Consider the following 12,097-nt stretch of genomic DNA (forward strand, 5'->3'; position numbering starts at 1 on the left):
ATATTTATTTATTATACTATATATAGACTGAGCGAACTCTGGGCATGATCCGTAGCGAGCGTATAGCCTTCCTTTCAAGCGCTACCGCATTTCTTTTCTCTACATGACATTCGCTCACGAAAGACGTACGTTTTCGGTTCGCGATTCGGTGAACGAAGGCAATCAATGGCAGAAAGGAAACCCCTCTGCCGGACGATGTGGTTTATCCGTAATTGGAGGGTCGTGTCTGTTGACTAATCGCAGGCCAATACAGCGTGAGAAGCCGTATTGCAATCGCTACCACATCCCGTTAGTGTGATGACTGCACGTCAAAAGGTCTGAATATCTACAAAATGAATTCATTGCTAAATCCATGAATTAAGTTCATATCGGTGCTTGATAAATTTTAGCAGATAAACTTGGTTGATTTCTACTCAACCGTGAGCCGTTCAAACGCTACCTTCTAACGTTCGCGCTCCTAACCGAAGGCTTGTCAAAAGCACTGTAGTTCTTGATAATTCTTCCGCGTATATTAGATTTCCAAACCCGTCCAGCTATTCTTAGTTCACGTTATTCCGTAGTCGCATGCAAAAATTGTTAAAGCCGGAGCTAACGAGAGGATGGGAGGGAGCAAGGGCACCCAAAACAAATGTAGATACTTATAAGCAGTTAAAGAATCACAACAAATAAAAAAACAATTTGAATTATTTTCTCCTGATAGTATTACATGGTCAATGCCAATGACTACGGTCGACTACTCAGAACACAAATTAACTGCGGGTTGCGACTGAAAAAACTTTGTTTGAACACAAAAACCTGCATAATGCCGCTAGCTGCGCCACGGTCGCTGAAATCTACCGCTAAATGTGAAAATGTACTTGATAATCAGCGATGATGATTGTTTTCGCTTGTAGTTGGAGAACGGTACGTTTGAGCTTCGCACTCGAGGGAGACGATGTATATTCTACTACAGCTTCGCATCGCGCAGAACGAGGCCGAACGCTTCTCATCGAGTCGCTCGACCCTCGAACTCGATTACGCAGAATCTCACACAGATCGACTTCGAGAGCGTTATAGAAAGCAGCAGATCTCGATGGGCAAACAAAATAAATTTAATTTTGTTGATTTAATTCGTGTTATATTTAATAAAATGTTGTTTATTTAAATGAAAATGTTTGTTTCGGTGATTTTGTATCATTATTTTGTCAATTAAGTAGCTAATTTTTAATCTGGATTACCGGCCGCAGGGATACCGGCGATAGTACGTCAATGTAGTGTGGGGCGCGGTAGTTTTGCTTCAAGGGGCGAAAATGCATTAAACAGAAACAGACCGTTCGCTCACTCTGTAATATCTGAGGCTGAATTTCTATAGCGCTTTCGAACGTTCGACATGTTTCCGTGTTCATGGAGCATGTGCGTGCCCGCCAAACAGAGTTGCATTGTTTTTCGTGCGTTCGCGCGGCTAGTTGCCATGTGGGGCGAGCACGTGCGTGGTGCGTGATATGCAGCGTAGCGTGCGTCTAGCGTACTGTATAGCACTCGCGTGTTCCGGCGGATTATCACACAGGCAGGCATTTCCATCCAGACAATGCCAAGCCACGTACTACCCGACACCCAGGGCCAGCAAAGACTCACAAATGAAACTGTAACACCCCCTCCCCTTTACACGCCCACATCAGAACCATCAACGATGACCAACGAGCATCGTTCGCCTCCCTCCAGATCGTGGACCATAGAAACGGAGAGCGAAAAAGAAAAGCAGTCTGCTCGAGGTCAGCGTCCACCGCGGGGACACAAACGACAACTTTCCGCAGCTTCACGCTGCCCACTACAACCGCGTCGGCCCTGCGCAGACCACGGAGACCACCGTCGCCCTGGTCGAGGCGACGGCATGTAGCATACGGGCGAGTGAGCGGTGTCCTGTCATTACTACCTGCTCGGCTGCTGTGCGTAGTCGCTTTGAGATCGTCGAGCTGAACGGGGAGCTGAGGGGGGCTTGCCCATGGGCAAAGCTGGACCGGGGCATAGAATCAGCACTTACTACCTTCACTTGTTGCGCCAGGCAAGCAGATCCCGCCCGGACACGCAATAGGTGAGGCTGATGGATGGGTGGGAAATCGGTGCGCGAGGCTAAGGGATGCGCGGCGGCACGGCTATAGGTGAGGCTGATGGCTCGGGTCGGATGCGTGCCGTGGCGCAGGCATGCGCCGGGACGACCCTGGCAATAGGTGAGGCTGAATATAGGTGGGAGAGATGGGGGGTTGCGTGAGGATGCGCGGGACACGGCAATTAAGGTGAGGTGATGGAATGGGAGGGATGCGTGTGGCCTGCGCAGGATTGCGCGGGCGGCACTGCAAATAGGTGGGTAATATGGAGGGATCCGTCGTGGGTGGCGAGGCGTTGCGCGCGGGGGACACGGCAATAGGGTCGAGCTGCCATCGATGGAGGGATGAGTGGGTGCGAGTTCTCGGGGACACGGCAAGTAGGTGAGGCCGCATGGATGCCAGGGATGGATGGGTGCGAGGGATGCTGCCGGGACACGGCCATAGGTGAGGCTGATGGATGGAGGCCCATGTGCGGCGGCGAGATGCGCGGGCGCACACCGGCAATAGGTGAGGCCTGATGGATGGGAGGGATGGTGGCTGCGAGGGGATTACACAGGGCCGACACCGGCCAACTAGGTGAGGGCCTGATGGATGGCGAGGGGATGCGTGGGTGAGCGAGCGGCCATGCGCTCGCGGGACCGGCAATAGGTGACGCTAGGATGGAGGGATGGTGGGGTGGCGAGGGATTGCGCGAGACACGGCAATAGGGTGAGGCTGATGCGATGGGCAGGGATGCGCGTGGGTGGCGAGGGATGCGCGGGACTCTCCGGGGGGCAATTAGGTGAGTCGGATGGGATGGAGGCGGATGGACGTGGCTCGCGGTGGCGAGCGATACACTCGGGGGACACGCCAATAATATTCATGGATCCATGTGTTTCGCCGGTGCGAGGATGCGCGGGGACACGGCAATAGGTCGAGGCTAAGGATGGGAGGGATGTGTGGGTGGCGCAGGATACAACGAAGGCACACCGGGCCACGGCAATAGGTGAGGCTAAGGATGGGAGGTTGCGTGTGGCACGCAAGGGGACACGGCCAATAGGTGAGGCCTAAGGTATGGGAGGGATGCTGGTGCGAGCGGATACACGGGGGCCCACGGCAATAGGTGAGGCTAAGTGGATGGGAGCCCATGGTGGGTGGCGAGCGTGATGCCAAAGAACACGCAATATGAGGCTGATGGGGTGGGCCTCGGTTAATGAGTCAGCGGTCAGGCACTTGTTGTTGTTCATTTTTACAGTCATGTTAATTAATGTCGCGTCGGTTGTCCTTTAGTTTACGCCGTTATGACTAGAACGATACCCGTTTAGGGTCTTCCCAAAGTTGCGCTTTATTTTTTTTGCCGTTTACGATTGCGGTTCCCTGGTTGGATCCATTAGCTGCGATTGTGGGTACAGTTAGCTTTAGGGTAAGTTGTGTTTATTCATACGCTTCCATCGGCAGAGCTCTTACTCCGGCGTTGTGTTTATGTTTTCCTTTCATGGCTTGGAGTACAGTTAAGTAGGGCTTAGGATTAGGCCGCTTAGATTAAGGGTGGGCGTTGCGCGTTCAGGGTTCAAGGCTCGAGTTATGGATTGGGGATGGCGCTTCAGCTGATGCGACACGGAATCATTGGCCGTGTCTTGACCATACAAATTTTTAGTTATTCCACTCTCTTTGATTTTTTAATAGTATGTTACAGAAAATACACATATAAAGCATTCAGACTGATTACAAATCTGTAATTGTATGATAATCCACATGTCTTGTAGACGAGTATAGTTCTACATGTCCTATTGTATATTTCCAGGAACCCACACCTGTTGAAGGTAGTATGTCGACACCTGCTGATTCTATATGGTAGGAACAGCACACAGCGGCAGGTGGCCGGTGACGCGACTCTTAGCGCGCCTCTTGTGAGCGACAACCCGCCTGCTGTTTGAGTCAACTCTCTATGAAGGCTTTCCTTCACTTGAGAACGATGAGCTCCTCCAACGTTCAGCGTTTCGTTGTGCAAGGTAACCAAAGACGCCGCGCGCATACGCCACGTCACGCGCACACAACGCACGACGGAACCGCAGACACACACACGCGCTCTGCCGAATACGCACGCACCCACACGCCCGACACATACCATGGACGCCCTGCGCGTTGCTCTACCACACACACACACACACCACACACACACTACCCCATCTCACACTACACACTACACACACACACACACGTTTTATTCGTTTATCCACTTGTTTGTGACATGCCTTTAGCCTAAAGTACGGGGCCCACCCCCCCAACCAAGAAAAACCGAGCAAAACGGAAATTTAGTTTTCTAGCGCTTCGCGTTCCCTCTCCGGCCTCGTCTCCTTTCTGCTCGGCGAGCACCAGCGCACACAACCCCGCTAAAACACCCTGAACGTGTATCTCACCCCAACGTGTCTCTCTTCGTGCGCTGTGTGCGGATTTCCCGAAACAAAAAACATTGCTCAGCTGATCTGTTTGTCGCTGAACAAGCCAATGGTTTGATTCGTCTCGAACGTGTTTTCGCCTGCAGCGTACCGCGTTTTGCTCGGGTGTGTGGCGTCAATCGCTGCTTACACATGGCGGAATGACGCCACGGACGGGTCTCCCACCCATATCTTTAAACCAGATATCACATACACACAAACATTTGGTATGTCCATTGATGGCTCTTTTATCTATTAAACGGCTCGTCGTACGCGCAGTGTTTCTTGTATGTTTTGCCCCCTCAGCTGGCGCGTGCGTGTGTTCTCCCGTGGTGGTGCGTGGTGCCCGGCGTTGCTCGCGAGCAAAACGGCGAAACGCCTGAAAACACAAAATTTCCCGGTTCCTTGCTTCGGATCGTGCGGGTCCGTGCTGCGCGTGCTTGCTGCCCACAGTTTCTTGCTCACACGCTCTGGTTCGCACGCGACAAGTAAGATCAACCCCCCGATCAGCCGATATCAGTTACTACATCCATTACCGCTGGTGCATGACAACGACAGCATCGCCATCCCAAAACGTCCAGCGTGGAGTCACACGTCATCAGCTTGATAACCCTAGCAGTAATAATATATGCCACACGTTACCCATCATTTTCTTTCTCATATTAGCTAACTTATAGTAGCCGAAAGCACACTCTTCTGACTTCTTTTCTGAATAGTGTAAGATATAGTCCTTGAATTATAGAATTATTTTTTTACATTCCATGAAAGTCCCTCTTTTAAATCCTATATATATCAGCAAGCTCAGATAATAGGAAGGAGTGTGACTGCAATAAACATGGCGAAATTCGTTATTTACTACCTTATGAATACCTACGAATTTACTACGCGTAAACTCATCCAACTTGAGCTCGAAATCTCTCTTCTCCGTTCGTCGAAATCGTTTCCTCGTTTTCAGCACAGCAATCCGGAGATACAGACTAAAACGCCTACGACACGATTATCCATTCTTTGCATCAATCCAAGCCTATTCCCGCCTCTATGCAAAACAAAAGGCAGCTACTAACGCGCTATTGTGCTAACTCGCGAGGCATGTGGCTCGCTGGGAAGATTGGAGCTGGAAGCTGCTGCTGCCCTGATGCGGTGGGCGTGCGTGCCGTGGGGCCAAACTGTAAAAGGATCAAAGCATTGCTCGCCGAGTGTTGCGTCGAGTCCAACTCTCCCAGCGAGCCACACGCGCCATCGCCGGAGGGCCCACTAAGCGTGCGCAAGAGTCTTCAGCTGGCTTATTGTTTCAAGTTAGGCGGCGTATGGATTCGGTTTGCTGGCCAACAGAATGAAGAAATCGTGTCGTACTTGGGTAGTTTCAGTCCCTGCTCCACCTCCTCCGGATTGCGGGTGTATATCGAGGAAACGCGCTTTCTCTCTCTCGAAATGTAGTGTGTACGATTTGAGCCTCAAAGTTGCCTTGAGTTAGGCGTAGTAAATCGTAGCCGGTATTCTAAGCGCTAGTACAATCGACGAATTTCCCTTGTTTTAGTGAAGCTCACACTCCTTCCCTATTACCTCTACTTCCCTGATATATATAATATATATTATATATTATATATATAGTGGATATACTATATATATAGATATATATAGATAGATATATATATAGATATAGATATAGATATTATATAGATATAGATACTATTACGATATAGTATATTATCATTATATAACGTTAATGTATTGTATATATCAACGAAGTTATGCGTAAGCTCGTGCGCGCGAGTGGGTATTGAATATTGCAGAATTATTTCACTATTTATTTTCCCCTCGGGGCTTTATCCGCGTGAATTGTGGTAGAAGCTTGCACGAAGGCTGCATGGATATCTGACGAAGGTTTATCGAACGTTGCCTGAAAGGTTTATGACTGATGTATGACGGGATGTATGAAAGGTTGTTGAAAGTTATATGAAGGATATATGAAAGTTGTATGAAGCGTTAGGTGATAGCGGCTTCTATGAAGGTTATTGCAAAGGTTGCCTACGAACGGTTATGTAAAGTTGTTATGAAGTTGTATCATAGGTTATCGTGAGGTTGTGTAGGAACACAATACAACCTTTTAAGCTCTTACCGGATTGCTATACTTGAATATGTGTTAAGGAAAATGAAACTAGTATGAAGTTTCGTGAAGGCATAAACCACTCTCTCCGTGGTGTATGAAGTTATGTGAAGGTTGTATAAAAGATTGGCCCTTCACTACACCTTCATGTACAATCTAGAACGCAAGTTTCTATCCTCCACAACACACAACGCTCATCTGGAACGACCGGTATATGACGATATCTTCGGTGTATCTGGACCCATGGCACCGTACGCCTGCGAACTCTTTTCGTCACAGACCTCAATAGCTCTCCATCCCACCCATCAAATTTACGGAATCTTCACAGTCTTCCGTTATGTCTCCCTTCTTACGTAACCATCGACAAGTGGTCACTTACACACCAGACGTATACTGTAACCCACAGACTCCGTCCACCTCTCAGATTCTGCCCACCACTAAGGCACTCATAGACAACATCCCCTACCGGCAATTCCTGCCGCCTAAGAGAAGAGTGGTGCGCGTGCGAGAGCACCTCGCCTCGTACCAGCGCCGCAAGGCAGTTAAGCACCACTGTTCCTAAAACGGGGCTGACAAGCAGACCTGCTAGCATAAGTCCATACAAAAAGCGCACAATGCCTCCACGACACTCTCTAAAACTCTCCATAAAACAAACAACACCGTAAACACCAAACTAAGGACGATCTTCTTCCTCCAATAGGAATACAACCCCAGTAACCCACAGAGTTCAAACAATCATCCCAAAAACACTGCACGTTCTATCAGCCTCACCGGCCCTGAACCACATCTCACGACCATCCGCCTATCTTCGCCCTAAGCCATGCACGACGCCGTAAAAATTTGAGGACGCGATCATACGCCCGCAATAATATCTCGCCACTACATCCCCGCTCTCAGCTCACCCACCCAGTGGGTCGCCCTTCAACGCCAGGCCCACACGCCCCCTGCAGGCGCTACTCGAACTACTGAAGTCAACTCACAAAACGGTCTTACCCTTCCCTCCCCCTCCGCGATTAATATCACTCGCATCTCTCTTCTTCAACGAACCTTCATCGACCGTAATCTCCTGTGCGCATAATGCCCCGCGGCCAGTACATAGCGAGACACAGCCAACTCATAAGATCGCATAGTTGGAATAGCACCTCCGTGGACTTACCAAACGAGACATGAGCAGACCCGTCACTTACTAAGACAACCAACACGCAGAAAGGGTTTCAGGCAGGCATTTGAAAAACATATTCTCGGACCCCCGGTCCAGAACATCCAACGCACGCATCCGCAACAGAAAGAAAAGAGAAGGCCTATTGGATCCACAACTCTCAAACACCATCCAACCATACGGACTCAATACCTACGGCGTCGAAATACCGCGGGATGGAGTAGAGAGACTATCACCAGATAAGACGCGCTGGGCCAACATGAATCACGTCAAGCGCTTTCCCCAGCCAGACAAACCCAGGGCGGTAGCCGAGCATTTCATTCCTTTTTAAACACACTTATATATACGATATAAGAATCCTATAGTATATTGACCTATATATTATATATAATCTTAATGTTGTGTATATATCAACGTAGTCTCGCGTAAGCTCGTGCGCGCGAGGTGGATTGAATATTGCAGAATATTTCACTATTATTTTCCCTCGGGCGGGGCTTCCTTTCTGTATCGCGTGAATTGTGTCCCAGAACTTGCACGACAGGCCCATGTATATCTGACTTATAGTGTACAGACGTTCGCCTGAACACGCGCTATGACTGATGTATGACGGATGTATGAAGGTTGTTTGAAAGTTATATGAAGGATATATGAAAGTTGTATGAAGGTTATGTGAAGGTTCTATGAAGGTTATGTGAAAGTTGTATGAAGGTTGTATCAAGGTTATGTGAAGGTTGTGTGAAGGAAAAATGAAACTAGTATGAAGGCTCTACTACCGACCACACCACTAGTATGAAGGTTGTGTGAAGGTTGTATAAAGATGGCACCGTCTTATGCCAACCTCTTCATGTACAATCTAGAACGCAGTTCTATGCCCGTCCAGAACACACCACCGCCTCATCTGCGAAAGAGCTTATTGAGCGATATCTTCGTTATCTGGACCCCATGGCACGGTGCGCATCTCGTCACAGACCTCAATAGTCTTCCACTCCCACCCATCAATATTTACGGAATCTCACAGCCTCGTTATGTCTCCCCTTTCTAGACGCTACGGGTAACCAGCGACAAGGGGTCCTTAACACACAGACGTACTACCTGTAAACCACAGACTGCCACCCTACCTCACGACAGATTCTGCCCACCCTAAGCACTCATAGACAACCCATCCCCTACGGCAACCTTCCGCCTAAAAAGGATCTGCCTCAAACAACGCGCGCCTCGACACGCGCCCGCAAGAGTAGTTTAGCACCTGTTCCTAAAACCGGCCTACAAGGCAGACCTGCTAGATAAGTCCATACAAAAAAGCGTCACAATGCTCGACGAGAAGTCACTGCTAAAACCAAAACCAAAAACAGTAAACACAAAACCTAAGAATTCCCTTATAATGGAATTACAACCCAGTAACCCCCAGATCAAACAGATCAATCCAAAAACACTGCACGTTCTTATCAGCTCCTCCACCGCGCCCTGAAACCACATTCACGACCATCCGCCTATCTTGCGCTCCCTAAAGCATGCCCAGAGGTAAAAATTTGAGGACGCGATCATCACGCCGGCTATATCCCCCACATCTCCTCTGCCCTCAGCTCGTTAGCCTGTATCTCCATGGTCGTGCACCTCAATCTCCCAGGCACACGCCCTGCAGGGCGTACTCGCTGCTCCACGTAGCAGCACTCGGTCATCTTATCTCTTACCCTTCCCTCCCCCTTCCGGAAATACCATCACGCATTCCTTCACAGCCATCTTCACGACTTCATCTACGAAAAAATCTCTGTCGCGCACCTGGAGTTACACCAGGCGAGACACACGCGCGTAAAACTCAAAGATCGCATAGGTTTAACCACTCCGATGACATTACCCCAAACCTGAGCAGACTCTGTCAGTGCCCTCATTATACCCAACAGAGCCGAGCGAGCGTGCGGCACCAATTTCAGGCAGGGGCACTTTAAATGCCATACGCATCCGCAACGAAGAAAAGAGCTTGACCACAATCTAAACACACCAACCATACTACCTACGGCGTCGAAAATACCCGGATGGATTAGAAGCATTCATAGTGCCAACCATGGAATCAACGTAAGGGCTTTCCCCAACCAGACGACCCAGGGGGTAGCGCGAGGGAACCCTTCGATTCACTTTTTAAACACACCTTATATATAGATATAGATATATATATAAGATATTAGATATATATATAGATATATATATAAACGTTAAGATTGCTATATCCATCATACGAAGTTATGCGTAGCTCGTCGCGCGACCCAGTGGGTATTGAATATCGCAGACTTCCATTTCACCTATTTATTTTCCCCTCGGGCGCTTATCAGCTATTTGCTCTCTATGAGTGAATTGTGTAGAAGCTTGCACGAAAGGCTGCATGCGATAGTTGAGCGAAGGTTATCGACCCGTTGCCTGAAAGGTTTATGACTGCAGCTATGACGCGTATGTATCTGAAGTTGTTTGAATTATTATGAAAGATATATGAAAGTTGTATGAAGGTTATGTGAAGTTCTATGAAGGTTATTTGAAGGTTGTACGAAGTTATGTGAAAGTTGTATGAAGGTTGTATCAAGGTTATGTGAAGGTTGTGTGAAGGAAAAAAAAAATGAACTAGTGATGAAAGGTCCTGTCATGAAGGTTATGTGAAGGTTGTGTGAAGGATAAATGAAACTTCTATGAAGGTTGTATGAAGGTTATGTGAAGCGCTCGTAGTGTAAGTCGTTATATATGACACACACACACACACACACACACACACACACACACACACATACCCCCTCCACACACACACACACACACACACACAGCACGTACTTGTAGCTGGCAGTTCTCGGTACGGACTGGTCAGGATCGAGGTTGGCTAGCGGACCGACGACGACCCAGCCGTCCTCTGTGATGATGAACTTGTCGCCAGCACCGTGTAAGATTCTGTACTGTAGCCGACTGTTGTAGACACTGCCATCGCCGTCGCTAGCAGTCACCTGCCCGACATCACACATTCACCATCACGTATGTCTGCCATCACGTATACGCTATCACATATTGGCCACATATACGTAGATTTAGTTATCACACATATTGGTTATCGCACATTTTATCACACATTGATTATCATATACTGACTTTCGCACATTGTCTATACATATTGCCGATCACATATTGGTTATCACACATTTTTCATCACACATTAATTATCATATACCTATTTTCGTACATTTCATATTTGTTAGCACATACTGGTTATCGTACATTGTTTATCGTACATTGTTTATTATATATTGGTTATCACGTACTGGTTACCATAGATTATTCCTCACTAATTGATCATCATGGATTAGTCCCCGGGTTATTTATCACCGGACCGTACATTGCCCGTGTCTATATATACTCACGTTGACAACCTGGGTTCCCTCGGGAGCGTCTTCCTGAACAGATCCCCAGTAGACATCCTGATCGAATATCGGCCGGTTATCATTCGCATCCTGAAACACATACACCACCATGATTGGTCATCAATGCTATCAATTGCCAACCATAATCCCTATCAACGATGCTGTCACATCTTAATCAACATTAATCCTCCACAATTCCGTCAAATTTCAACTTCTATCACTGTCATGCAACGCCGTCAAAGGTCAACCACTATCACTGTCACTCAACGCTATCAAATGTCAACCACTATCACTGTCATTCAACGCCGTCAAATGTCAACCACTATCACTGTCATTCAACGCCGTCAAATGTCAACCATCACAACTGATCCCCAATTCCACCAATTGTCAACTAGCATCCCTGCGTGTCAACACCGTCAACAGTTAACCAACACCGCCAACCCTCAACACGGTAAAACGTCACTGTCAACAATGTCACCAACTACACCTCCCCACCAAACTGTCGCATGTCACATTGCTGCCCCCCTCACCTCTACGAATATGATGACTGTGGCGGTGGCGTTGAGCGCTGGGGACCCGTTACCGACAGCCAGCACGGTGAGAGTGAAGTGTCGCATCAGGTCATGATCGGTGCTGTTCTCCTCCATGGCTTCATAGTCTATCGACTTGACAGCAGTGATGCGCCCTGCGGTCATGACATGAACGTGAATGTATATGTGTATATTGTTTTTTCTGTTTATTTATTTGTTTGTTTGTTTATTAATTTAATAATTTGTTTGTTTATTTATTTACTTATTCATTTATTTATATCACGCGTTACATAACATCAGCACGCCACGTTATACACGCGTGCCATATAACACCAGCACGAAATGTTACACATGCATGTCATGTAACGCCAGTACGCCATGTTACACACACACACACACACACACACA

At 48.0% G+C, this 12,097-nt stretch overlaps 1 protein-coding gene across 1 annotated transcript in view; it reads right to left on the minus strand.

Annotated features, from left to right (window-relative positions):
- Nucleotides 1-9,030: 9,030 nt before the first annotated feature.
- The window catches only part of LOC106816466 (cadherin-23-like), a gene marked incomplete at its 5' end in the record, with an annotated part of 10,791 nt that continues 7,724 nt past the window's right edge, over nt 9,031-12,097 (minus strand). Inside the window, 4 exon segments of the mRNA XM_014821087.1 lie at nt 9,031-9,097; nt 10,582-10,748; nt 11,160-11,249; nt 11,690-11,844. Of these exon segments, the coding sequence (XP_014676573.1) occupies nt 9,031-9,097; nt 10,582-10,748; nt 11,160-11,249; nt 11,690-11,844 (479 nt within the window).

This window comes from Priapulus caudatus, unplaced genomic scaffold (assembly GCF_000485595.1).
Source record: "Priapulus caudatus unplaced genomic scaffold, Priapulus_caudatus-5.0.1 Scaffold1389, whole genome shotgun sequence".
Taxonomy (NCBI): Eukaryota; Metazoa; Priapulida; class Priapulimorpha; order Priapulimorphida; family Priapulidae; genus Priapulus; species Priapulus caudatus.